The sequence below is a fragment of the Eschrichtius robustus genome, chromosome 20, assembly GCF_028021215.1.
Source record: "Eschrichtius robustus isolate mEscRob2 chromosome 20, mEscRob2.pri, whole genome shotgun sequence".
NCBI lineage: Eukaryota > Metazoa > Chordata > Mammalia > Artiodactyla > Eschrichtiidae > Eschrichtius > Eschrichtius robustus.
Window position 1 is genome coordinate 58,551,336 of NC_090843.1, and position 27,448 is coordinate 58,578,783.

Below are 27,448 nucleotides of genomic sequence, written 5' to 3' on the forward strand. Positions count from 1 at the left end.
CACAGAAAAGTGCTAAATTCATTAACTTGAGATGTCTGTTTTTTTAAAAAAATTAGCAGTAATCTTTTGATGTTCGATTACCTGTTTTGGGTTTTTCTTTTCTCTTTCCTTTTTTTTTGCAAAAACTGCTATATATCCTGGCTCCTCCCTTACCTCTTTGGACCAGTCCCTCAGAGCTATCTGAGAAGCTGTATCCCGGACTTAAGTCCTCAGTAAGTCTGCTGAATAAACCATAATTCTCAACTTTTAGGTTATGCATTTTTTTTCAGTTGACAGTCCCTTACGTCTGTTTTAGATGTTGCAAATATTTTCTTCCAGCCTGTCATTTACCTTTTCTCACTTTTTTAAAGGTATTATTTTTCATAGATATTTAAAATTTTTATGTAGCCAAGTATAGTAACCTTTTCTTTTATGGCTTTCTCCATTCCAAGATCCCCCAAATCTCCTTTTTCACCAATATTTTTTAGTTTTGTTTTTTATATTTAGGGATCAGACTTCATTTTTTTCCAGTTGGATAGCTATATGATCCAGCACCGTTATTTTTTTTTAATTGAGGTATAACTGACCAGCACCATTAACTGAATAATACAACCCCTCCCAGTTGTGAAATGCCCCTTTTGTCATAAATTCCTAGAGGCATGGGTCTGTTTCTGGCCTTTATTCACATTCTGACTTCACTTGCCTTTCTCTAGCAACAGGCCACAGAAATGCATATGCAAAAATACAGGAATGGCCCAGATGGTGGCCAAGTGTAGAACGCAGGCCTGCCTCCTGGGGGTTACCACTTGGTCCTCTGCTGCCCTGCAAAAATGCGGGGGGCCAGATCTTCCAAGTTTTCAAGAGGTACTGGACATCCAGATTTTTATATGAAATCTTCTCTTTTGAAAGTGATGGCAATTAATTTTTTTACATTTAAAAAACATTAGGTGGACAAAATATATTTGCAAATTGAAAGCAGTCAGTTCTGTTCCAGATGCTGAAATGTGTTAATGCAGAGTAAGGCTGGACTGGGTCTAGGTGTCCACTCCAGCTCTCTCCACTGCCAACCCTAAGGAGCAAAGGAGGAAGACTGATGCAGCAGCTCCGGAAACCTAGGTTATTTGTGGCCACCCTGGGAAAGGCAGTAGTGTCGTGCCTCATCTCACCTCTCACCCACACGGGTTGATGATGTGGTTCCTGGTTTGCTCCGCAACCAGGAAGTCAGCATGGGGGGAGGGCTGGCACCATCAGTCAAGTTGGGCCTCCAAGGCCCTGCTAGCCTGAGTGATACAGAAAGGACGGAACGTGAGGTGCTGGCCAAGGATAGAGCAAGATTCTGGTCCCCCCAAACAAGCTGGAAAGTGATATCATCTCCTTTCTAATAATAATGCAGCCTTCCTGGATATCCAGCTTAACACTGTTTAATCAGCAAAGGAATGGCAACGGACAGAGATCTCCAACTCTCACAAGAAGGATAAGATCTGCTGATAGCAAGGACAACTCACATCTAGAACTTCACATGCATTATCTCACTGTCTTTCACAATGACCCCGTGAGGTAGGCGCCATCAGGACTGTTCTTGCCTCTTTCAGAAGACAAAACCAGCGCCAGGGGCAATCAGAATGGTTTTGAGATGGCTCTAGGATATGCAGGAAGAATGAACGGGAGAATAAGGGACTGCAGGCCCCTTCTCCTTCCCAGTGTCCATCTCTGAAGAATCATTTGCTCACTCAACAAATTCTTACTGAACACCGCCGATGGGCTAGGTACTGTTCCAGGCCTTGAGAATACAGCAGTGCACAGATCCTGGGTATTACTCTTCCCTTTACTCTGAACTATGACCCAGACTGGCCTTTGCTCTATTCTTCTCTGGTTGGAGCAGTGACCTCAGGCCAACTTTTCCATTTTGCTCCGGAGTCCTTAGTTGTTTCCCTGCTACTGGTCACTTCCTGGAATGCACTGACCCTTTCCAAGAATACATGTTGTGCTGTGCCTGAGGCATAGAAAACTGGCAGACTCAGACCCAAATCCCAGCCATGCCTTAATTTTGACCTATTTTTAAAATATGTTTCAGACACATCACACAATAATCCCTGTGGGTGCCATTCTGAGAGTGGGCATGGTACATCAGGTTCCTCTTGAAGCAGGAAACTTGATTGCCTGGTGGGGCAGTCAATCTCTGGGGCATGTTAGATCAACCTCTTTTCTTCTCGTTATTTGTCCTTCACCGACATCTTTTTCTCTATGCCCCCATCTTTTGGGTTACGTGTCTAGAAGCAGGAACAGGCCCTAGATATATGCAGGGCAGTCCCACCAGCTCTACAGGCTTCAGACCCCATTAGTTCATGTTCTGCAGGCAAACATACTCTTCCACTGACTGTAATTGGTAGAACTGCAGCCCCTCAAAAAGATACGTCCAAGTCCAAACCCCTAGCACCCGTGAATGTGACCTTACTTGGAAAAAGGGTCTTCACAGATGAAATCAAGGATCTTGAGGGACTTCCCTGGTGGCAGAGTGGTTAAGAATCCGCCTGCCAATGCAGGGGACACGGGTTCGATCCCTGGTCCTGGAAGATCCCACATGCCATGGAGCAACTAAGCCCGTGTGTCACAACTACTGAGCCTGTGCTCTAGAGCCTGTGAGCCACAACTACTGAGCCCATGCGCCACAATTACTGAGCCCGTGCGCCACAATTACTGAGCCCGTGTGCCACAACTACTGAAGCCCACACACCTAGAGACCGTGCTCTGCAACAACAGAAGCCACGGCAAGGAGAAGCCCGCACACTGCAACAAAGAGTAGCCCCCGCTCGCCGCAACTAAGAGAAAGCCCACTCGCAGCAACGAAGATCCAACGCAGCCAAAAGTAAATAAATTAATTAATTGAAAAAAAAGGATCTTGAGATGAGATCATCCTCAATTAGGATGGGCCCTAAGTCCAACGACATAGATTTGGTGTCCAACAGTGTCCTTGTAAGAGACAGAAAAGGAGCACACAGACAGACAGAAGGGAGAAGGCCACATGAAGACCCACGTGCAGACGAGGCAAGAGACCGGATTTGTGCTACTCTAAGCCAAGGGATGCAAGGACTGCCGGCAGCCACCAAAGGAGAAAGGCATGGAATGGATTCTCCCTCAGAGCCTCCAGAAGGGACGAACCCTGCCAACACCTTGATTTCAGACCTCTAGCCTCCACAACTATGGGAGAAGAAAGTTCTGTTGTTTTAAGCCTCCACGTTTGTGGTAATTTTTTATGGCAGCCGAGATCAGAGACCCAAGTTGCTTTCCCCCTGTGAGCCAGGACTACCATGGACAGCTTTCCTGAGAGTGTGGCCTTCATTCCTTTCATCCTTTCATTGGGCCTTGGCAACAGTTCTCAGGTGGCTACACGGTGCCCAGAGGCAGGTGTCTGTTCAGCAGCAGAAGAGACCTGGGGCCCCTTGGGAGGTGCTGGGCTCTGCAGCTTCGGGAGGTGTGGGATTGACGTCCTCGTCCATGTCAGATCGGTCTGCTCCGACCTCAGCTCTTTCTTCCTGCCTGATCCAAAGGCTGCTTTCTAGCTGTTCTTCAGCAATTTCTAGTTCTTCTTCTGTTTGTAAAACAGCCACGGTTTCCCGGGGTAAGTGTGAGGAATAGAGTCCAAATTTGGCTTTACAACCAAACATCGCCTCATATGGACTTTGCTGCAAGGAAACATCAAAGGCCTGATTCCTCCCCATCTGCATGAATCGCAGGCCTTCGGCCCAGTGACGTGAATGGTTACTCTGAATCCAGGCACTTAGCATGTTCTTGACATCACGGCTTGCTCGCTCCAGGGAGCCTTGGCCTTGGCCAGGGTGGTACTTACCAGGGACAATCTTTAGGTCTGGCCATACCTCATTGAGCTCATTGACAACCTGGTTTGTGAACTCCAAGCCACTGTCAGATTCTAACATGGTGGGTGTACCAAGAACTGTGAAAATATCCAACAGGACAGCGACCACCTCATGGGCCTGTTTGGCCTTTAATGGCCGTAAAATAATAAACTTGGTCAAGTGGTCCTGGTAATATAAAATAAACTTGAACTCACCATCAGCATTTGACTGCATGTCAAGGATTTCAACTTGGCATCTGGAGTCAATGTCCTTAAATGGCATGGGCTTGGGTGCGAGCCCTCTCTTGGATACTGGGTTCTTCTGGTGGCACTGTTTACACAGAGTCAGATATAAGACAATGACTTCTTTGGTGACATTCCCATATTTTCCTTGCAGCTCCTTGAGCATGCGTGTCCGCCCGCCGTGGCCAATACTGAGATGTGTGTCGTGAAGAATATCAAACAGCTCTTCCTTGTGTACGTAATACCGTATTTGATCTCGTTCTCCGTGAGTAGCCTCTATTAGTTTCTCTGTGCCCTGTACAGAGATCACGTCATATTTTGCTGCACGGCGATAATCACGTGATGACTTCCTCCCCTTCTCCTTAGCTTCTTTCACTTCCTTTATTGTTTGAAAGTACTTTTCTTTGGAAAATACCTTGCTGTTGTTAACTTTTGCTTTCCACTAACTTTGTCACGCTGATGAGAAACTTTTCTCTCATGTTACTTATCTCCTTTTCCATTTCACTTGGATTTGAAATACCAGGGGATCATTTCCAGCTCTCTGTGGTATCATGGAGAACTGTAAGAAGGATCCTAAGAAAGGCAGAAAGAAACAGAACAAGGTTAAGTTTGCTGATATTCCATCTGGAAGACCTTCCCTCCAAAGTTCCTCATTAACTCTTTCATCTGATTTTTGAACACATGGAAGGAAGATTACTAAGGTAATGGTATAAAGCAATAACAGAATAAAGATAACTAGAGGGACTTCCCTGGTGGCACAGTGGTTAAGACTCCGTGCTCCCAATGCAGGGGCCCCGGGTTCAATCCCTGGTCAGGGAACTAGATCCCACATGCATGCTGCAACTAAGAGCTCGCATGCCACAACTAAGGGGCCCACCTGCCGCAACTAAGATCAGGCACAAGCAAATAAATAAAGAATAAAGATAACTAGAGGGCCCACTGGGCCCATTCAAAACCAGAGCATGTCAACAGAATTTTAAATCAGCAAGATATATATACAAATATGTAGCAATTTTTGACTTTAGGCAAACAGAGTAAATAATAAAACTGTTAGCTCAAACAGTGAAACCTAATTAACTTGTCTTTGCTAACTGAAGAGGAGAGGATAAATGGAAATGCCTAAGGCAATAATAGGCTGATATCTCATCCTCCATTCCTTTTAAAATAATATAAATGGGAGAACGTTGCTAGAAGGAACCCACGTAACAATAGTAAATTGTGAACTTGAAGTTAGCGCCAGAGAGGACTTTTTAGCTTTCCCACAATCAACTTAATTTCCTGTGGCTGAAGAGTCAGTCCTCATTTTAGGAGACTCAAGGAGAACGTGGTGGGATTTTTTTGGGTTTTTTTTGGCCGCACCACGTGGCTTGCAGCGGGGTTGGGGAGGGAGGGCGGGGGGATCTTAGTTCCCCGACCAGGGATCGAACCCGGATCCCCTGCAGTGGAAGCGTGGAGTCCTAACCAAAGGATGGCCAGGGAATTCCTGGGATATTTTTAAATGGTGGTTTTCCCCATTGATTGTACACAGGATTAGTAAATGAAGACAAGTCCTTACCCTGAGGGACTGGCTTCTTGCAACTGTCCAGCATTGTGTCCCTGCTGCAATCCTTCTGAGAGGCCTCTTGACACTTCCAATCCCTGGTCACATCCTCAAATGTCACAGCCTCCTGAAATGATGCCAGCTGCTGCCACAGGGTCGGTTCTGTCTCGGGTCCTGGGCTAAGGAGTAGCTGCAGCAGGACTGGGAAAGAGACAGCGGAGGTACTGGGAACAAAGGCGCGCCCACATGCATGACTGAATGTCAGTCACGTGAGTATTACACAAAGAAAAGATAACAGAGGGAGAGGAAAGGTCTCATATCTAGCAAGATGAATCCAGCTACGTGGGTGAGGAAGAGGGGTTTTGTCCTCCTGGGAGGTCTGTAGGCCTGACCTGTTTTGACACTGCCTGAGCTGGAGCCCACATATTTCCAGAATGAAGCAGAGAGTCCAAGAGAACTTGAGCACTCCAAGGCCGGGAGACACTTCCAGGTACAGGCCTGATGGTTCTGAATAGAGGCAGCAGGGCCTGTTTCCAGAAATGAAAAGATTACATCTAGGGACATAGAGATATGTCAGGAGATTATCATGCCAAAGAGATACCCGAAATGGAGTCCACACTCCACCAAGATTGGAGAATTCCTCTGGAAGAGAACTTGATACTCAGGTGTCTAAACCGAGGTTCCTTAGTTAGAACAACTCTGGAACACAGGATGGTGATGAGGCCAGGGGAAGAGTTCATGTGATGATCACAGGAATTCCAATAATCTTAGGAAAACAAGATCCCCGAGATGCCAACCATCAGATGAAGAGCTGAGGGGTAGGGCAGAATCCTGAGAAGCAGAGAAAGATGGAAACATTTTTTAAAAAATACATATTTTTTAAAATATTTATTTATTTGTTTGGCCGTGCTGGGTCTTAGTTGTGGCACACGGGCTCTTGGTTGTGGCATGCATGTGGGATTTGGTTCCCTGACCAGGGATGGTACCCGGGACCCCCGCATTGGGAGCGTGGAGTCTTAACCACTGGACCACCAGGGAAGTCCCGACGCAAACAATTAAAAGCTCTGAGCAAGAGTCTCAGTTAAGCTGGGCCTGCTTCCAGATCCTGAATGTCCTCCACTAAAAAGGCTTCGAATTCCCTCGACTGGCATCACTGGTTAACCATGGAACATTCCTGATTCTAAAGACACTACTGACTGTAAAACCACTGACATAATGACAATTTTCCTTTGAGAGGAAAAACTGAGGCCCTATATTAAATGAACATATCCAGATTTTTTTTTTTTGCGCCACGCTGCGCGGCATGCGGAATCTTAGTTCCCCAACCAGGGATTGAACCCGTGCCCCTTGCAATGGAAGTATAGAGTCTTAACCACTGAACCGCCAGGGAATTGCCCACACATCCAGATTTTTTTAAAGGTGAAAGATAGGCATTTCAGGATCGAAGAAACAGAATGTTTATAATATGCTCTTTAAACCTGAGCTCAAGACCCTCGGTGCAAACTGACATTTTTAAAGGCTCTGAGACGTCCTGCAGTAAATAAACCAGTCTGTTTCATCCACCAGTCCCATATAATCATTGACATGGGGCTTTGTTTCCCAAGGAATATGTATTATCATCCCACAGTCCTTAGAAGAAACTTGAAACCACAAGATATTCAATGGGATCCAGGAGAAGCACCTTCCAGACTTCTCACTGAAACCAGCATCTCTCAGAAATTGGCTGCACTGGCTGCTATTTGAGGCCCTTCAGGGAACTACATGGGAAGGAAAGGCCTCATCTCCATCCTATAAAAGAATGAAGAAGACACGCTAGAAATAGTTTACAATCAAAAGATGGAAAAATCTCAGTCTTTAATATGAGAAATGGTCCTTACCCTATACCATGAAATTCTAAAGCACAGCCCAAGAGTCACATTTGGCTAATAGACAGATGTTGGTTAGTCTACCCAGTGTTTGTGCTTTAAAAATTGAATGGTTTACCTATATTTACAGACTGGGGAGTTCATGTAAAAATCTAGATTTCTGGCTTTCATGAAAAATGGAACGATCCAGTCATACTGGGAGCTTTGTTACTTGGCAACAACTGGCTGGAATGGAGAGGCAGCCACTCCCTTTAGATAGTCTACACTCTGTTTCCCACAGTCTTTAAGCCAGCTACTAACTATTCACCTTAGCTGCCCACCCCTGTAGTTACCTGAGTTTGCAACACCTGTTCTAAAGCAAAAGGAAAGAAACGAGGCCCCAAAGAAAGATGGCCAACTTCCTGGTGTGATCTGTGCTGGTGGGCTGATAAATGAGCTTGTTTAGAGAAAACTGGAAAGATCTTCCTTCCTCACCCACCTGCGAGTCTTTGCTTTGGCTGTCCCCGACCTGGAACAGGTTCTTCCAAATCACACCCAGCTCAAATCAGTATCCTTCCTGATGCACTCCAGCTGACTGCCATCTCTCCCGCCTCTGAACAGCCCGCACCACTCATGGAGAGCTTTGCATTTTCAGTCGACTGGTTCAAGTGTACAAATCTAGAAGGCAGGGGCTGAGGCTTCTGCCTCGCTGTATCCCCTCAGAGAGCCGATGAATACAGAGCTGAGACGAAAGATGTTCAAAGGGCATTTGTCAAGCACTTGGCTTACAGGTATAGAGAAGAGAGGCACTGCAGAGGCATGGTAAGTCAATTTCTGACGCTATCATTTACTGTGTGAGTAGGCTGGGTTAAAGTTACTGAGGTTTCCTTTTCCGCAACTATAAAATGGGGAGAATACCACTCTCCATCACAACGAGTTGTTGGGCAGACTCGGTGATAATGCAGATAATGCACTTAGTGCAGTGTCCCCGCACCTTCCACAATACAAACTCCCGATTATTCCCGAAAACCTGGTTCGGGCATCAAGTCCTTTGTGCCGTCCTGAGTCCCGCGGTCTCGGCACCACCGCGCCCGGCTCCACGCGGGTTCAGCCTGCTAGTCGGGCCCGCCCACTCCTCCGAGGGCAGCCAACTCCGGAGGAGGAGTGAAATGAATTAGCCAGGCCAGCGGGAAGAGAGGCCGATCCGGGTGGTTTTGCCGGAGAGGGAGGTCCGGAAGGTAAAAGGAATACGCCAGGGCCGCAGGGTCGGAAGCCCGCCCCACCCACGGCCGCGTCCGCCCGCGCCGCCCAGTCCCCCCCCCCCGCCCGCGTGGGCCCGCGGCGGCGGAGGCCGGCCGTGCCGGCCGGAAGCGGCTCCGCGCCGGCCGGAAGCCCCGCCCCTCCCGAGGGGCCCTCTGCAGACGCCGCGGCGGCAAGGAAGCTTACTCCTATTCTCGGTTACGGAGGCTGTGTTCCGGGGTCCTGCCCAGCCTGCAACGTGCTCGGCGGAAGCTGCGGTGAGTGAGATCATTGAGGTGATAGCTGGGGCCGGCCCAGGTGCGACCTTGGCTAAGCCAGCCACTAACTCAGGTCTCCGGCGGCGGCAAAATTGGTCACCTATTTCCCCACGTTGTCGTAAAGGCTCCAAGATAAATGCATGCTCGCCTCCAGCCTGGAAGGTAAACCGCATTCATCGTCCTACACGTTTAAATGCTTAAGTCTAAAGTGAGGAAGGTGTTGCCAACAATTACTCTGTGCATGGTATCGCTTAATCCTCTAGGAGAAACTGCATTTTAGGTGAGCACTTTCTGCTTCAGATTGTAAGCTAAAGATTCATTTTGGTCTAACAGCACTCACACATCAGTGCAGAAAACAAGGTGGTAAAGGGGGTCCTCGGGTATTCAGCTTTACCCCAAAGTGCTGCTGCCTGCTGTAAAGAAAAATTACTATTTTATTAGTCCCCATTTCAGAATATTGTTAGAAAGCATCTCAATCATTAAAGAACTGATGCTTGGGACTTCCCTGGTCGTGCAGTGGTTAAGAATCCGCCTGCCAATGCAGGGGACACGGGTTCAAGCTCTGGTCCTGGCAGATCCCACATGCTGCAGAGCAGCTAAGCCCTGCACCACAACTACTGAGCCTGTGGTCTAGAGCCCACGTGAAGCCTGCGCGCCTAGAGGCCGTGCTCCCCAACAAGAGAAGCCACCGCAATGAGAAGCCCAAGCACAGCAACGAAGACCCAACGCAGCTAAAAATAAATACATTGAAAAAAAAAAGAACTGATGCTCAAAGTTGGTTAAAAAAAACAACTCTCTCTAAACAGTACTTTTCATCACTGGAATCAAGCCACAAGATAAGGGTAGTCTGCCCCTACCTAGATAGCTAACATAACCTGAACTTCCCTGAAAACTGACCCACCGAAATCTAGTCAGCGTCTCCAAGCACCACACATACACAAAGACTCTTCATTTTAACAGTTTTTAATGAAAGTTGTATACAAGATTACTTCATTCCTGCATCTTCTCAATTGTTTCTTCCTTATATTTGCCCTTTTCTTTTCCTACTTGGCGAGATTTGGCTTTACGTTCGAGGATCTTTTTGCGGTCTTTGTCCAGTTTTAGTCTGGTGATAACCACCTGCAGACAAATAAGAAAAAATGCTCCTGAGCTTTAAACAATTACCAACACAGAACACGTGGGAAGGCCCAACATTCAGTGCCATTCCCCACACCTGTGGGAGTGGACACCTAAGCACTGTGAAGTGCCAGAAATTGATTCTTTACCCCCAAACCTGGCTTAAATGTTCACTAATGCTCAGCCAACAAAGGAGAAGGCGATGTGGCACTGGTGGTTCTTCTCACATCCTCTTCTGTGCTTTATTATAAAATCAGCTTCTTTTTCTACTGCAAAACGTTTCAACTATTTCACTCCTCTCATAGTTTTATAAGCTAACAAAGTCATACACATTTTTGTTTCTATAGTAACGTTAATACCACAAGGTTGGAAATTAAATGTAGCCTTCACACATGCTTCAACCTGCAAAACCTTTAGTGAAGTCACAGAACAGACCTTACTCCAACAGATTTGTCACTAAAGACACCCAGATTATGATAAATTTTAGTCTTAGGAAGGAAGGTGAGGGAAGGCAAAGACAGCACTGACCAAGGTCTGGAAATATAGCATAGCGACCAAAAGACAATCTCCACCGCCATGGAGGTTATATCTAATATGAGATGGAACGCTGGAGGACAGGGGCTAAATCACATTGAGATCAGGCAAAGCCTCACGGAAAGGTCTATATTTGAACAGAACCTGATTAGAGGGGGTAGAGTATTCCAAACAGAACAGCAAGCACAAAAGTCCAGAGGCAGAAGAACTTCTAAGTTTAACAGGTGTGTTTCTCAAATTTGAGTGTGTCTGGAGGGCTTGTTAAAATAGACCCCTGGGTCCCACCCCCAAATTCTGCTTCAGTAGACCTGGGAACAGAATGGACAATTCTGTGAAGTTGCCAGGTGATGCTGCCAACCAGCAGACACACTGGGGAGCACGGCTGCAGAACAGTAAAGCGGACAGTGGACTAGAACACGGAGAGTGGAATAAGGTGACATCAAGAAGTAGCTGGGGGCTTCCCTGGTGGTGCAGTGGTTGAGAATCCGCCTGCTAATGCAGGGGACACGGGTTCGAGCCCTGGTCTGGGAGGATCCCACATGCCGCGGAGCAACTGGGCCCGTGAGCCACAACTACTGAGCCTGCGCGTCTGGAGCCTGTGCTCCGCGACAAGAGAGGCCGTGGCAGTGAGAGGCCCGCGCACCGCGATTAAGGGTGGCCCCCACTCGCCACAACTAGAGAAAGCCCTCGCACAGAAACGAAGACCCAACACAGGGAAAAATAAATAAATAAACAAATAAATTTATTAAAAAAAAAGAAGTAGCTGGTAGGGCTTCCCTGGTGGTGCAGTGGTTGAGAATCTGCCTGCCAATGCAGGGGACACGGGTTCAAGCCCTGGCCCGGGAAGATCCCACATGCCACGGAGCAACTAGGCCCGTGAGCCACAACTACTGAGCCTGTGCTCTAGAGCCCACGAGCCACAACTACTGGATCCTGCGCGCCTAGTGCCCGTGCTCCAAAACAAGAGAAGCCACCGAAACAACAAGGAGTAGCCCCCGCTCGCCGCAACTAGAGAAAGCCTGCACACAGCAATGAAGACCCAACGCAGCCAAAAATAAATAAATAAATAAAATTAAAAAAAAAAAAAAAGTAGCTGGTGATGGGACTTCCCTGGTAGCGCAGTGGTTAAGAATCCACCTCCCACTGTGGGGGACACAGGTTCAAGCCCTGGTCCAGGAAGATCCCACATGCCGTGGAACAACTAAGCCCGTGCGCCACAACTACTGAGCCTGCGCTCTAGAGCCCACGAGCCACAACTACTGAGCCCAAGTGCTGCAACTACTGAAGCCTGTGCACCTAGATCCCATGCTCTGCAACAAGAGAAGCCACCACAATGAGAAGCCCGCACACCGCAACGAAGAGTAGCCCCGCTCGCCACAACTAGAGAAAGCCTGCATGCTGCAAGGAAGACCCAACGCAGCCAAAAGTCTTGTAGGCCACTCTGATGGTAACAATATCTGGATACAATGTGACAGCAGTCAACAGGTCTTATCGACTGATGTGGGGTATATAATAATAATGATATTTTGGCCTGAGCAATTAGGACAAAGCTGCCACACACAGTGACGGTAACAAACTGCAAGAGGGTTCAAGGATAAAACCAGGAGTTTAAACATGTCAGGTTTGAGATATTGATTAGATATCTAAGTTGACATGCAAACTAGTCAACTGGATATTGAGGTTTGTCTGGAATAAGAGATGAAGATGAGCCATGAAGAGGGAGATCAACTGTGTCAAATGCTGCATTAAGTTCAGAAAACACTAAGAATCGGTCACTGGATTGGTGACCTTGACAACGGCTGATCTAGTTGGGGGCAAAAATAAGACTGTAGTAAAGAATGGAAAGTCCTCGCTCTTAAGAGATACATACTGAAGTAATCAGAGGTGAAGTGCCACGATGTTTGTAATCCACTGGTGGGTAGGGAAAAGGGCAAAGAAAATAGTAGTTGTGAATTCTAGGTGAAAGATATGCAACAGCTGTACTAGTCTTTCGACTTCCCTGTAGTTTGAAGATTAGATTTGTGGTGCCAACTCAAGATCTTAAAAAACGAACACCTCATTATTTGAATAGGCACCAAGTACATTTATTACCTTTATGTTAAACATATTTTTTTAATTGAGAGAAATTAGACAGCAGTATTGGAGAATTCACATTGAAGTCCAGGGCATGAGAATCAGACCATTATCTTCTATTTTGGCTTAGATACCAGTATCAATGGGATCTAGACTCTGAGGTCTAGATTTTTTCCATCTGCAAATGACCTAATACCTACTTTGCAGGGCTGTAAATGTGCCTTACTGTTTACTCAATTCTGTTTAATACACAGGGTATCAGCTCCATATCATCTAAAAATTACCCAATTTCCTAGATTTTAAGATCTATTCATTTTTAGATTGATCGATCAGCTTACTAATAGCTTTTAAGGACAAGGTACATTAAATACACGTACAGAATAACTGTTAAAATTTCCTTCTCCCCTCTCAAGCATTCTTAAAAACACCCACCTTGCTGGGGTGAATGCCCACATGGACAGTTGTGCCATTAGCCTTCTCCCGCTGCACTCGTTCAATGTAGATGACATACTTCTTCCTGTAAACCTGGACTACTTTGCCAATTTGCTGCCCTTTGTAGTGCCCTCGTACAACCTAAATGCAAATTCAAAAATAAAAGATGTATGTGGTTAAAAGAATATTAAACTTGACAATCAGGAAACCTATGAATCAGGTAAACACCATTCACTTTATCAGATATACAGGATCTTCCAATTTTGAAAGACCTAATCATTAATGGAAATGTGCCAATAATTCTATCTCTGGCTTCAATTAACCTGGAAATAAACTGTGCTCCATATAAATCTACAGTGATGGACAGGGCGTCCTACAACTGATGATCCACCAGCAGTGCTGGGCTTGTTAAAAGGTTAAAAACGAGGAACAAGGCCACCTTGGTTTTTTGTACCAAGTTGACAAGGAAACTGTCACTCCATCTCAAAGGGAGCAACAGGCCATAAATATTAAATTCACAACCCATTAAAGGGCCCAACTAAGTGCCAAAGAGTGGGCAGCAACTAATATTTAAGGGAACATGCCACTTCTTTCCCTGAGGTTAACTAACATCGTTCTGTACCCGGGAGTCCCAACCATCCTCAGCTTGCCAAAGTGCTTCTGAACAGATGTTTCTTCCCAGTCGCAGAAAGCAGAGAAGACTGCCTCCGAAACCTACTGGCAATTTTAGCACCAGCACAGGAGCGACAAATGGCTATTCATGTCATGAAATGCTGGTAACATGTAAGCTGCTTTAGAGACTGCTTGAATCTTAATCACTAGCTGCAAGTTACAGCTAAGAAACATTAATAGAAATTTTCACTTAAATAGATTTGATACATTATTTACTGGTACTCTCAAACAATCATATGAAACTACAGCTCAGTTGTAACTTATATATGGATTTTGATTCAGACGCAGAATGGTTTACTGGGCCTCAAATGCCTCTCCAATGCCCAAACATACCCAGAAAAAGATAACTCCAAACTAAGATTCTGGTTCCAGACCCCCTTTCTTCTGTTTCATTAAGACTGCATCTGATGCTTGAGACAATTGATTTTCACCAAAGTGTAAAGGTGAAGAAAGCAGCATACTTTTTGTTTAGTCCCCAGCTCAACTCCTTTTGCAGTCCTGTTCTGGGAGCCAGTGTCTCAGATGTATCACTCTCAGAATACAATCCAATCCATCGTCTATGCCTAATGTGCGGGATATTCGCCAAGATGACCTGAACCCGGCACATACCTGAACTTCATCATCCTTCCGGATGGGCATGGATCGGACATTGTACTTCTGTCTCAGCTCTTTAGAAAGAGGGGAAGACATAATCTTCCTGCGAATGTGGGAAGGCGCGTTGAAATGCCTTTTCCGGTTCTTGCTTCGGTCAGAGGTCACAAAGGGATTGAACTTCATTTCGGCTAAATAAAAAGTTAAAAGAGGTGTAAACCCTTAAATGACCAAATCTCACTCAGTTTACAAACAAGTAACTGCAACAATTTCATCTTGAAAGTTTAGAATGCTCACAAAAGCTGTCACATCCTTTAACTCCATCAAAAACTGCTTGTAGTGAATGGCTTTACTGGGATGTTTTCTGTATTTGCTTATGGAACAGAAGAACGTTTCATTACCAACGCAGCTGTTGTAATTAAACTTTTTGTTTACACACTCAAACTGCATAACTACTGCGTAAGGAAACTAAAACAGGACTTATATTTCCGCTGCATTAGGGCAAAGCAGACTGACAATTCAAACATCACATCACGTTTTAGACCAACCAACGTTAAGCTACGAACTTGAGCGTGAACACATTTAGCCCCATCCCAAATGAATGAAATCAGGCCCTCATCCCGAACCTGGAAAATGCACAGAACTCGGGTCCAAAAAGCCTTACAATGGGCGACCGCCGTCTGAAAGTTCGGTAGATTTACCAAGAAGCTATCTTGAGACCATTCTTTAGGAAACTACACTGTCCAGACTAGACTCCATCACCACAGGCTCCCTCCCCTTCAGCTGCCTCCCCTTCAGCTCCCGTTTCCAAGTCCCCAAATCCTCTTTCCTCCTCCCTTCCCCACCCCGGCGGTCCTTGAGCTAGGAGAAAGACAGGCCGAGACCATCCTGGCCCCCCTTCCCGGCTGCTACTCGGCCACAGGGACAGTATCGGGGCCCCCGGGGTCGAGATACACCAGGCCCATGAACGGATGGCTGCGGATTATACGCGTTGTCCCGGCAAACTCACCCGCTAGCGATCCAGCGATGGCCACAAAAAGGAAGAGATCTACACACAGCTTCCGGTTTTGTAAGTTTCCGAGAGATCTCGCGAGACCGATGTTTCTTGGAGCGAGAGAGGCGCAGCGTTTGAACGCGGAGGGAAAACTGGGAAAGAAGTTGATAACTAGCGTCATCTCGTGGCTCGGAGGGGAACTGCAAAACCCTTCTCCAGGTCCTGGTGCCTCCCGTGGGAACTCTGGGTTCTGCAGCTGCGTCGTCTGGGAACGGTGGTTCCCGGGCAGGTGGCGGGGGCTGCTTGGGGTCTGACTGCCCCGGCGGGTGTTGAGGGAGCGAGCGGCCCCAGGGACCCGTGTCCCTTCACTCTCGAACAGCAGGCAGCGGGTACTCCCTTAGCCGGGAAAGGGCAGGTCCTATATTTGACCGCCAGGTGGCGCTGGGACTCCGGCTGGCCGGTCACCTCGGTTACCTGAACATCCCGGGCCGAGGGCGTGGGCTTGTCGAGTGTGCCTGACAGGTAACCAGCTACAGCCCTGCGCCCGCAGCCGCCCCAGCACCGCTGTGTGTGCTGACTGCTCCGCGGGGCCCGCCCGAGATTCGGCTCCCGCCGGCGAGGGGCCTTCCGAGGACTGGGGCCGCGGGTCCGCCCCCCACCCCGCGGAAGTAGGTCTGAACCCGCGTTTCTAACGAGCTCCCAGGTGATGCCAAGGGTGCTGGTCCGAGACCACACTTTGAAGGAGCGCGGCGTGAGGAAGCCTTTCCACGTAGAGAACTGTGCCCTTTTCTTTTCTTTTTTTTTTTTTAATAAATTTTATTTATTTATTTATTTATTTTTGTCTGCGTTGGGTCTTCATTGCTGCACGCGGGCTTTCTCTAGTTGCAGCGAGCGGGGGCTACTCTTCGTTGCGGTGCGCGGGCTTCTCATTGCGGTGGCTTCTCTTGTTGCGGAGCACGGGCTCTAGGCGCGCGCTCTTCAGTAGTTGTGGCTCACGGGCTCTAGAGCGCAGGCTCAGTAGTTGTGGAGCACGGGCTTAGTTGCTCCGCAGCATGTGGGATCTTCCCGGATCAGGGCTCGAACCCGTGTTCCCTGCACTGGCAGGCGGATTCTTAACCACTGTGCCGCCAGGGAAGCCCCACTGTGCCCTTTTCTTAATTTGACTGCCTGCTCTCATTCAGTTCAGGATCTGATGGAAGCAGGGCAAGGGGGTGCGCTCTCCTGAAGAAGGATTGCAGTGCGGGGTGAACTCCCGCCGCGTGCCTGGCCGCGCACCTAGTAAGCGATCGGTTTCTGTTGAATGAATAACACAGGTGTCATACTAGGGGAAGACACACGTTTCATGATACTTAAGACATAGTAAGCTTGCAGAGTCTTAGGGACACTCTTCTACTCGCTGCCTTTTCAGCTCCTTTAATCCACCAAATAGCCTTGCCATCCTGGTATTGTTGTCCCGTTTTACAGATGAGGACCCTGAGCCACAGAGAAGTGAGAGGAGCTCGTGCAAGGTTATACAGAACCCATAGGTTATAGACGAACCCGTGCAGGCTGGCTTCCCAGCCCCTTCTGATAATTCCCTATATGGTCCCAATTTGTAGGAACCCACTGGGGTCAAGTCAGAGAGTGAGAAACCATATCCTTGAGGGCCCAGAGTGGAGTCAGTCAAGAACATGTGTTTTCATGATTTAAAAATAGTTGTGTTCTTAAATATGCTGTGAAGATATAGCCCCGGATTTTATTTGTTATTCAAAAATTCAGTGAGAGCAGAATTCTTCTGCTGCAATTCTTTTCAACAAATGTTTATGGAACATCTTTCACGGGCCAGCCAGGTTGCACCCTGGAGCTACAAAAGGAAATTAGTCAAAGTTTCTGCCTGCAGGAAGCTCACTGTCTAAGAGATGAGATAAACAACAAAATCAACAACCACAGGACCCCAGAGAAGTGCTCGCTGAGCCTGCCTGTCCTTGGTGCCTGGGTGCTTCGGGAAGAGAAGAGAACTCTGGGGTCCGGGAAGACCTGGGGTGAAGTCACCCTTTAGTGACTTTTGAGGAATGTTAAAATTAGCTCCAGGAGGCAGAGGGAATAGCTTGAGGGAAGGCGTGGAAGTGTGAAGCCCATGACACACTGTCACCAGGTGCCAGGTCCCTGTGCTTGGCATGAGAGGGATTCAGAGACGGAGCCCATGGGGTTCTGGGGTTGAGCTGAGTTTGATTTGGACGCTGAAAAGTCGTAGGGAGCTGCTGAAGGCTCCTGCCTTCCTTTCTGGTCTTCACCTTCTCTTTCCTCTTATTGTCTTTACTAGTTTCCTTAATCGCCTCTTCTTCAGGCCTCCCCATCATCTTTCTCTCTTCCCACAAAGGTCCTCTCTGTTTCTTCAGCCTCCCCATCATTCTCTGCTGTCACCCAAGCCTCTCAGGCCTCCCTCCCTCCATCCAACACAGAGTCATTGAAATTAAACTCCAGCCCACCCACCATGTGGAAGCATAACCACTTTATACAGTGTGAAGATTGTTGGAAATTGTACCCACAGATGCAGATGACTGCTAGCCTAGTTATACAGTCTGTTTATCTTCACAAGTGTCTGTTGGGCGTCATGGCTGCACCCTACATGAACCTCTGGCCACCTCGCCTGGCTGCCCTCTCTCCACATTCTTCTTACGTGACTCCTTTTTTTTTTTTTTTGAGTCTTAACCACTGGACCTCCAAGGAAGTCCCCACGTGAGTCCTTTTAAATTGGCTCCTTAGGGTCATTTTGAGGGTGGTCTTTGTGTAGCCCTAAGACACACCAAAGTAGGTATTATCCAGACTTCGTGCCTACATCCCTGGACTAAACTTTTTTTCTGGACCACAAACCAGCATGTTTTCACTTGTTCATTTGTTCATCCATTCATTCCTTCACTCATGCATTCTTCAAATATTTATCCAGCTTCGACTCTTTCCTAAATTCTGTGCCAGACACTTGGTATGATCTTAGCAAGATCAGTTAAGATCTAGCCTCTCGTCAAGGAGCACATTGTCTAGAAGGAGGAGACGGACTTGTCAACAAACATGCATTATAAAGTGTCTCGGGAAGATGGTGGGATGCAGCGGGGGACACAGCATAGGTGTGGCCAATTCTAACCAAGGTAAGGGTTGGGGGAGGTTTTATAGGTAACCCATGAACTGTTTCTGGAAAGCTAGGTAGGAGTTTTCCAGGTAGACAACGGGGGAAGCGTGTTCCAGGTGGAGGGAACTGCCCAAACGAGAGCCCAGAGGCCTGCACCAGCACTGCTTGTAGGAACTGCCAGTAGTTTGTGTTGAGAATTAGTTGTGGCGTTCCTTTGTTCTGGGTTTGAGGAGGATGAAGGAAAGGGACAGGTTGAGAGGGTGGGCCAAGACTGTTTATTTTGTGTCAAAAAAGGACATTTGGATTGTGAAGGAGGTCAGAGAGACAAGTGATTGCAGAAGGGCTGCCCGAGTCATCAGGCTTCACCGAGGGCAGAGGTCACGGGCCCGAGGGGCAGAGAGGTCTCTGATGCACCTGCCCAGGCTCCTGGCAGCCCTGGCCTGGGGCCCGCCAGTGAAGTATGGATCCTTCAGCACGCTGGGTCGGCCTAGACTGTGTATGAGAGTAAAAGGTTATTGTGATGGGAGGTGGCAAAGGGAGTGAGTGAGTGTGTGTGAGTGTAAAGGCGGGGGGTGGGGGGTGCCTCTGGACAAGGGGAGAAAGAGAGGAGTGACAGTTTAGGTTTAACCTCGGGGCATCCGTCTGCCTATCTACCTATCTGTCTATCTATGTTATCTTCCTGTAGTGCCCTGACCCCAGGGTGGTTGCTTAAAGCGAAAGATTTTATTTGAGAAAGAAAAGGAAGGATAGAGAAGAGGGAATCAAAACAGGGAGCTCCCTGGCAGTCCAGGGGTTAGGACTCCCCACTCTCACTGCCAGGGGCCTGGGAAGTTGGAGAGCTAAGATTCCACAAGCCGCGCAGCGTGGCCAAAAAAAAACAAGAAAGAGGGAATCAAAATGAGCACATTAAATGGTGGGGCCCAAAGAAATCCATAGGAACTTAGGAACGCTGAGAATATTAAACTTTTACCTTCCTTCCTGGGTGCCTGTTAAGCCTAAGATGTCATACCTCGAACGAGACACATCAGCTGACGCTCTGGAACCACAGGACAAGCAGCCTGGCGGCTCGCAGATATTCTTGGGGCCGACTCCTCACCAGGCAACAAGTGTGTACACTGCAGATATCTTTAGCTTCTAATATAATGTTTCAATTTAATGTTTGAATAATACCTACATTTATTTGGTTCAAAAATCTCAAAATACCAAAGGTAAAGGGAGAAGTTCCCTTCCCATTCCATCATTTTCTCATCCCCAGCCACAGTTTACCACTCTTACCAGTTTTTTTTCGAATATTCCCAATTGCTTTACACACAAATCAGAAAGTAAATTCTTTTTTATTTTTTTGGGCATGCCACGCGGCATGTGGGATCTAGTTCGCTGACCAGGGATCGAACCCGTGCCCCCTGTAGTGGAAGCACAGTCTTTTTTTTTTTTTTTTTAACATCTTTATTGGAGTATAATTGCTTTACAATGGTGTGTTAGTTTCTGCTGTACAACGAAGTGAATAAGCTATACGTATACATATATCCCCATATCTCCTCCCTCTTGCACCTCCCTCCCACCCTCCCTATCCCACCCCTCTAGGTGGTCACAAAGTACCAAGCTGATCTCCCTGGGCTATGCAGCTGCTTCCCACTAGCTAGCTATTTTACATTTGGTAGTATTTATAAGTGCATGCCACTCTCTCACTTCGTCCTAGCTTACCCTTCCCCCTCCCCGTGTCCTCAAGTCCATTCTCAGCGCACTCTTAACCACTGGACACCAGGGAAGTCCCAGAAAGTAAATTCTTATTCCCCCACTTTCTACACAGGTTGTAGTATCGGATACCCAGCGTTCCACACCTTGCCTCTGCCCATCGGCCATTGGATCTTGGAGACTTTCAGAGTCAGTTTGCAGGTCCTTCCTTGTTCTTTTTACAGCTGCATGACAGTCCCTGCATCTTAAGTTACACAACCAGCGCCTTCTGACTGGCATGTAGGGTTTTCCCAATTCTTTGTTTCTAGGAACAACACTGCAATTACATATGTCAATACCGCAATATGCAAGTGTATCTGTCAGATACCTTTCTAGAATGGGAACTGCTGGGTCAAAGTGGACATTTGATAGACAATATCAAATTTCCCCTCCTAGGGGTTTTATCAGTATCCCTTCCTACCAACCTCACTCGCTTCCCTCAACGTTGGCAGCAGGGTGAGTTTAGACAAGCTAATAGGTGAAAAATGGGATGCCAGCAGAATTGTAATTTGCATTCCTTTCACAAGTGTGTCTGAGTAAATGTTTAAGAGCCATTTGCATTTGTGTTTTCGGACGGTCTTTTTCATTTAAATGAGTTATCCTAAAAGTCCAAGCTCAGCGCTTCCCACATGCATTTACAATGTGTCTGGAATCTTTGAGAAAATATATAGCTTTTGACATTCTTTGAAAATAAAAGAAGTGCCATCTACAAGTCACGACTGAACAATATGGAAACACTACAGGTATTTCAAAATTAACTTTTGGCAAACACAACAGAATCTGAAAAGGCTAAAAGCAGGTCCCCAGAAATTCATGACACTGTTTGAAGCAGCCTGGCTGTGGTTAAAACTGACTCAGTAGGGGGTTTCCCTGGTGGCGCAGTGGTTGAGAATCTGCCTGCCAATGCAGGGGACACGGGTTCGAGCCCTGGTCTGGGAAGATCCCACATGCCACGGAGCAACTAGGCCCGTGAGCCACAATTACTGAGCCTGCGCGTCTGGAGCCTGTGCTCCGCAACAAGGGAGGCCGCGATAATGGAGAGGCCTGCGCACCGCAATCAAGAGTGGCCCCCACTTGCCGCAACTAGAGAAAGCCCTCGCACAGAAACGAAGACCCAACACAGCCATAAATAAATTAAAAAAAAAAAATTAAAAATAAAAACTGACTCAGTAGAGTCTTTGTACATTTAACATTTTAATTCCTATAATAAACATTTTTCCCATGAATCCACCTGTACCTCCCCCAATAGCACCTATGTTCTCTAGTCTTGAAAAGAAGAAGCCCATAAGTGCATTAAATCAACCCTCCTTGTGTCCCAATATCCCCTGCAGGTGGATCCCATCCCCTAATGGTCCCCAAATGACCACCACTACAGGCTTTTAGGAACTAGGTAAGAGGGCGCTATTTCTTTCCCCACAGACAGCGAACTGTGCTGAGAGAGGCAGAGGCTGCGGAGAGCTTGGCCTTTGGCACACCTGGGCTCTGAACACCCACCCATTTCAGAAAACAGCTTGAGGTTTTTGCTGTTCTTAGCCCTAAAATTAAGATGATGGCCCACTGACTTATGGGCCTTAGTAAACAGAAAATAGGCTGTCCCCGAATGGCTCGCTCCCCAGACAAGACCCAACCTGAGCTTTTTCTAGTGTCCTCATCAGGGACCCCCAGCATAGGCGGTGTCCCCAGGTGATGTGACCTTGGCCAGCAGCCGACAACAGCTGGCTTCCAGTGTTCACTGAGACAGAAGCGTCCCTGCCAAGCACAGCTGTTTTCTTCCCCACCCTTCCTCACCCAGCCCAGCCTGGGAATCCACCCCGGGAACTGGTCCAGCTGGTGCAGCCTCTAATGAGTGGTTGGTCATGAGGAAGAGGAGAACCTGGGCTGGGAGGGAGCCCCCAGGGGTTCGTTTGCCCACAGAGTTTTCAGCTGACTCAAGTCCCGGCCACCAGGCTTCCCCTGCACTGCCCACCTTCCAGGCTATCCTTGAAAACCCCAGGACTCAAAATTTGGACCATTCCTGGGCCCGGGAGGCTTGGGGAGACCTCTGGCTCTGTGCGCCATTCTGCTGGCCTCAGCCTCTGTCAACAAACTTCTGACTCCTGCTGTGGTCTCTGCTCCCCTTTTCTCTTCCTTCCTCCAGGAGCTCCCTGAGATCAGCTTCTCCCTCAGGGAAGACCTTCCAGGCTGGCACCCTTGCCCAGCTGTGGGGTGTCACGGATGGGGGCTGAGACTCCGGGAAACACAAGTGCCTTTGGCCCCTGCGCCACCCCTTCTGTTTATTGCTCGGAGCAGGTTGGAGGACCCTGGCCGGGAATTCTGACCTGGAGGAGTCCTGCCCTTGGGCCCCCTCCAGGATGTACCCCACGCAGAACCCCAGCTGGCCTCAGGTAGTTCACCTGGCAGGTGAGGACTACCCCTCGGGGCTGGTGAGCCCACAGGACGGAGCAGCTGCCCATCTCCCTGCCTTGCTTGGCTCTAGCCTAGAGGAAGGACCAGTATCCCCTGAGGGTATGCCCCTGCTGCTGTTTCTGAGCAGGGGTGTCCATCATGCTTTCCTCCCTGGCCTGGAGCCTGGAGTTTCCATTTCATTCAGCCCAGAGCCTGGCTGCTCAGCCCAGCTCTGGCCTCCCTGTTCTGTCTGAGACGCACTGGGAGCGAGGAGCCCGGGGTGGGGAGATGCCACTGGACCTCCAGCCAGCACCGCCTTGACACCCCCTCTGCCCCAGGCCACCCCTCAGGGCTCTGCTGGCCCCGCCCAGGCAGCCTGGCTGTGTGAGCGGGCGGCTTCCAGAGCGGCCCTCGGGCCGGTGCCCCACTCACGCGCGCTTCCTCACCAGCAGCACCCAGGGCAGGATGGCGGCCACCACGGCCACCACGGCCACCGCGGCAATGAGGGTGATGAGCAGGAGGGCCCGGGAGCGGCTGCAGAACGTCCAGGTGGAGCTGGGCCCCCGGGGGGCCTCCGAGAACTCGGCCATCCTGCGCCCGAGCAGGATGCTGTCCTGCTCCCCCAGGGGCACCCCGTAGCGGCTGATGATGAAGATCTGCGGCTCCCGCGGCAGGCCGGGCGGCGGGTCCAAGGGCAGCTGGCCGCCCTGATTCGGGGACGGCCTCCAGAAAGGCTGGGAGAGGGCCAGGGGGTTGGCGTGGCCTAGGGTGTCCGGCGGTGGCACGGGCGGCAGGCCCATGGGCACGGCCAGGGTCTGAGAGCTCTTGTCCAGCTTGGCGGGCCAGCAGGAGCTCTTCTTGCCGAGGAAGGTGACGTAGCGGCAGACGGGGCAGACGACGGTCCTCTGGACCTGCCCGTCCACGCGCGTGGAGAGGAGGTACTTGACCAGGCAGTCATGGCAGAACATGTGGCCACAGCACAGCGTCCGGCCGGCGCCCTCCAGATCGCAGAACTTGTCGTAGCACACGGGGCACTCGCCGCCCGAGCTTTCCTTGCTCTCCCCCTCGGACATGGCCGCACGGGAGGGCAGGGCCCCGGCTGTGGGCGGGAAGGGCCGGAGCATGAGGGCCTTTTCCTCCTCCGCTCCCCTGCCCGACCCCTCCGGGCCGCCTGCCGCCCCGCTGCCCCCACGCCCTCCTCCCCGGTCCTCTCCCGCTGCTCCTCCTCCAAGGTCTACCGGAAGTAAACCCGGACCCTCCGGAGGCGATGAGGGGCCGCTTCCGGAAGGGGGATTGGGAGACAACGAGAGATCCCAGCCACGCTGGGCTCTGGAAGGAGGTGGGTGGCGGGGGAAGGTGTAGCCTCCCACCTCCACCCCGACGGGCACTCGCTGTGAGGTCACCCCCTCCCCCTTCCTGGTTCCATGCCCGAAGTGGAGGCCGGAGGACCCATTTCCCAGGGGAAGCAGGTGGCTAAGCGGATGCGCCCGCGGCCTCAGTGCAGGCTTCAGTGTGGGCGTGTGCCCAGAGTGGCCGTTTTCCAGAAAAGCCTCTGCCGCTGCTCCGTCTCCCCGCTCGGGCTGGCTGACCCACTGGAGTGTGCTCAGCCCCTGGATCGCATCCCTGTGTGCTACGTGTGGCTGTGAAGCAACGAGGGTTTTGAAAACGAAACTCAGAACTTACACATCCAAATGCCGGCTGGCCGGCCGCGCGGTCGCGTCAGGGAGCTGTGGGCTCCTTCCTTTGCCCGTCACAGCTCACTCATCCTTCAGACTCTTCCCAGAGGCCTGCCCGAGGCTGCGAGAGAACCTCTGATTAACCTCTGTGAAGGCAGATTTTCATCCTTCGAGGATACGTCTGGTATTTGGAAATGGCCAGAAGTCACCGGGTGCCCATTCTGGTGAGAAAGCAAATGAGTGCTCAAGTGGCATGAGATTGTTTTAAATCAAAGATAAGGAGTCACCTTGATGTAACAAGTGGGTTTCTAACATTATCTGAGAGCTCAAGAGAGGCTCCAACGATGCTGTCAGCAATGGCAACATTGTTGGGTTTAGTCCAGTTTCCCAAGGTGTAAACCTTGATGGGAAACACCTCTTTGGGTATGTGATGTGGTCCAGGTGTTCTCATTCTTCTACGTGTCCCCAGTATCACAGCTGCGTCATTTAAACTCATCTAGAACAGCCTCTTTAGAAGGACCGTGATCACCTGTTATTGATATATTCTTCCATCAGTGACATAGACAAAAGACCCCGGACACACTGACAGCTAGAGCTGTGTAGCAGCCCCCAGACCTGAGAGATGACGTAGCGAGAACAAGATTAGTTAATAGGAAGGACAAACTAGAGTTGGTTCAATCACAAATCTTTTGGAATCTCTCCCCCCTCCTGGCTTGGTTCCAAGTCCATTTTGCCAAGTTGAAAACTTGGTCCCATAACCAAGAAAGAGCAAAAATATGTAGAGGGAGGGGTAGGGGACTGGGGACCCTGGTGGCAACACCAAAGCCTTTGCAGGGGTTTTCGAGCTTTGGTCTCTGAAGTGGTCAGTGTGGCCTCCAGGCTGGGAGTGAGGGTTCAAGTGCTCAGACTCTGAAGCTGTCTTCAAATCCTTGATATACCCATTACCGCCTGTATAACCTATCTGAGCCTCAGTTTCCCATCTCTAAGGTGGGGTTGATGATAATCGTACCACCTTCCTCTCAGCGTTGTCCAGAGTATTAAGTGAGGTAGCATGAGTGAAGAGCCTGGCACGCAGTAAGTGCTCAATAAACGGTAGGTGTCATTGTTAAGGCAGGCAGAGCCCTTTCCCCTCCTGGCATCTGCCTTCTGGCCTTCCCTCTCCTCCCCAGATGTTCCTTATTACGTAAGTGACTAAAGAATATCACACCCCTGACAGAGGGCAGCTCCCCTCAAATTAGAATAACTGAACAAGATGACAATAGATTAGGTCAGTGATGGGCAATAGATCATTAAGATGGTGATTCCAGCGTTTCTCAGACTTTTTAACTTTTTTGTTTCATAACACACTTGCAAAATGTCTAAACTGGGGTTAGTCTCAGGATGACCTTGATTTCCTTAAGCCAACCAACTGTCCCCCTGCATTTCATTATTCCCCACAGGCATATAGTGGCAATTCCATCCATCCATCCAATTATTCAACAAATATTTATTGAGCGCTTGCTGCGGGCTAGGTACTGAGCCAGGCATTGGAGATAAGCAGTGTTCAAGAAAGCCCTTCATGAAACTTTAGAGCCTAGGGGACATTTATAAATTTTCTTGAAAAAAGATTTTTTTAAAAGGAGGAATGACGATCAATCGCTTAAGTTGTTTGGGTAACTGAGAAGTAAGTTATCAAGACAGGCAAGAGAAGTAAAGCAGGGACTTGCCTGGTGGCGCAGTGGTTAAGAATCCACCTCCCAATGCAGGGGACATGGGTTCGAGCCCTGGTCTGGGAAGATCCCACATGCCGTGGAGTAACTAAGCCCGTGCGCCACAACTAGTGAGCCTGTGCTCTAGAGCCTGCGAGCCACAACTACTGAAGCCCGCGTGCCTAGAGCCCGTGCTCCACAGCAAGAGAAGCCACCGCTCTCTACAACGAGAGAAAGCCCACGCACAGCAATGAGGACCCAACGCAGCCAAAAATAAATAAATAAATTTAAAAAAAAAGAAGTAAAGCAGATAGATAAGAGAATGCTGGAGAAAGAAAGGACTTCTGAGGCCATTTAGGAAAATCTAGTTTTATAGGTGAGCAGAGCCGGGTCCAGAGATGGGGAAGTGACTTGTCTGAGGTCACCTAGGAAGGAGAATGGAGAGGGAGATGGGAGAGAGAGAGAGATTTCATAGATAGTATAGAAAACATTAGAATCAGTTGATAAATTGGGTGGGTGAGTAGATATTAGCCAAATCAGGAAGCACTTTCCTCCTTGGGATGAGAAGGGGAGCAGGGAGGACTGAGTTTGAGGAAAAATTAAAAGGATGCAGGGGATGCAAAAGACATCCCAGGTCCCCACTGGTGGCTTCTCTGTGCAGTCCCTTCCCCATTGTGTACTTCGGGAGAGGCATGTCCCTCATGTCTGGACAATGCCACCCGCCCTCCATCCCCACCTTCTCACCTCCCTTTCTCAGCTTCCCTGACGCCTCCCTCCTTGCATCCCTCCCTTTCTCTTAATTCCATTTCATTCTCCATCCTTGAGTTCCTCTTATGGCCCTGACTCTGTCTTGGGTGCTGGGGCAGGGGAGAGGGCAGCAGAAGAAATGCAAGGAATAATGCTCTGATTTGGGCACAAACTAGCTAAATAACAGTGCAAGACGTTATCTGCCAAAGGCATCCCCATTGGTGCTTCAGGAAATTTCAGGGAAGGAGGGCTGAAAAGTCTTCCTAGGTGAGATGGGACTAGTGTTGAGCTAATAATAAATAATTATAACAGCGACTATTTGTTGAACACTAATTATGTGCTTGGCATTTTGCATCCCTTCCTCATTTCATCATGACAGCGACTCTGGGAGGTGGATGTTATTTCCATTTTACAGATGAGGAACTGCGAGGCTTAAGTCACTTGTTCAAAGTCAGGCTGCTAGTTCAGGGCAGACCCAGGATTCGAGGCCAGGTCAGTCTGGTTACGTGGCCCATGCTGCGTACCACCTCCTCTAGCGAGGGTTCGGATGCCTCCATGGAGGGCGTCCCAGACCTTGATCCAAGGAGTAGGTGAAGAATCGAGAGCAAGATGGCAGAATTGGAGGTCCCAGCCCTCACAGAATGTTTCTCTACAGAAACACTGATCTAACAAACATCCAGGGATGAAAAATACCTCACGAGAGCTCCAGAATCCAGTTGTATAT

General features: G+C 48.9%; 2 protein-coding genes and 1 long non-coding RNA gene across 3 annotated transcripts; all 3 read right to left on the bottom strand.

The window, feature by feature from the left end:
* Nucleotides 1–874: 874 nt before the first annotated feature.
* LOC137755419 (uncharacterized) lies at nt 875–8,711 on the bottom strand. The gene is made up of 3 exons (XR_011072013.1): nt 7,959–8,711; nt 5,631–6,446; nt 875–4,648 (listed from the first exon to the last, which is right to left on the bottom strand). It is a non-coding gene; the product is annotated as an uncharacterized lncRNA (long non-coding RNA).
* A 1,212-nt stretch (nt 8,712–9,923) lies between these two features.
* Nucleotides 9,924–15,487, bottom strand: RPL26 (ribosomal protein L26). Its single transcript, XM_068531220.1, has 4 exons — nt 15,404–15,487; nt 14,413–14,585; nt 13,132–13,272; nt 9,924–10,095 (listed from the first exon to the last, which is right to left on the bottom strand). Exons 2-4 carry the CDS (start codon nt 14,578–14,580, stop codon nt 9,967–9,969), a joined length of 438 nt encoding a protein of 145 aa, XP_068387321.1. The 5' UTR covers nt 14,581–14,585; nt 15,404–15,487; the 3' UTR covers nt 9,924–9,966.
* Nucleotides 15,488–23,041: 7,554 nt separating this feature from the next.
* On the bottom strand, nt 23,042–23,686 carry RNF222 (ring finger protein 222). The gene has a single exon (XM_068529599.1). The coding sequence runs from the start codon at nt 23,684–23,686 to the stop codon at nt 23,042–23,044; it is 645 nt and encodes a 214-aa protein (XP_068385700.1).
* Nucleotides 23,687–27,448: the final 3,762 nt, after the last annotated feature.

Coding starts and splice junctions, on each gene's coding strand:
- RNF222 (XM_068529599.1), bottom strand. CDS start 23,686: ATGTCCGAGGGGGAGAGCAAGGAAAGCTCGGGCGGCGAGTGCCCCGTG.
- RPL26 (XM_068531220.1), bottom strand. CDS start 14,580: ATGAAGTTCAATCCCTTTGTGACCTCTGACCGAAGCAAGAACCGGAAA. Junction 13,273..14,412: donor GGAAGGATGATGAAGTTCAG/GTATGTGCCGGG, acceptor ATTTGCATTTAG/GTTGTACGAGGGCACTACAA. Junction 10,096..13,131: donor TGGGCATTCACCCCAGCAAG/GTGGGTGTTTTT, acceptor ATTTGTCTGCAG/GTGGTTATCACCAGACTAAA.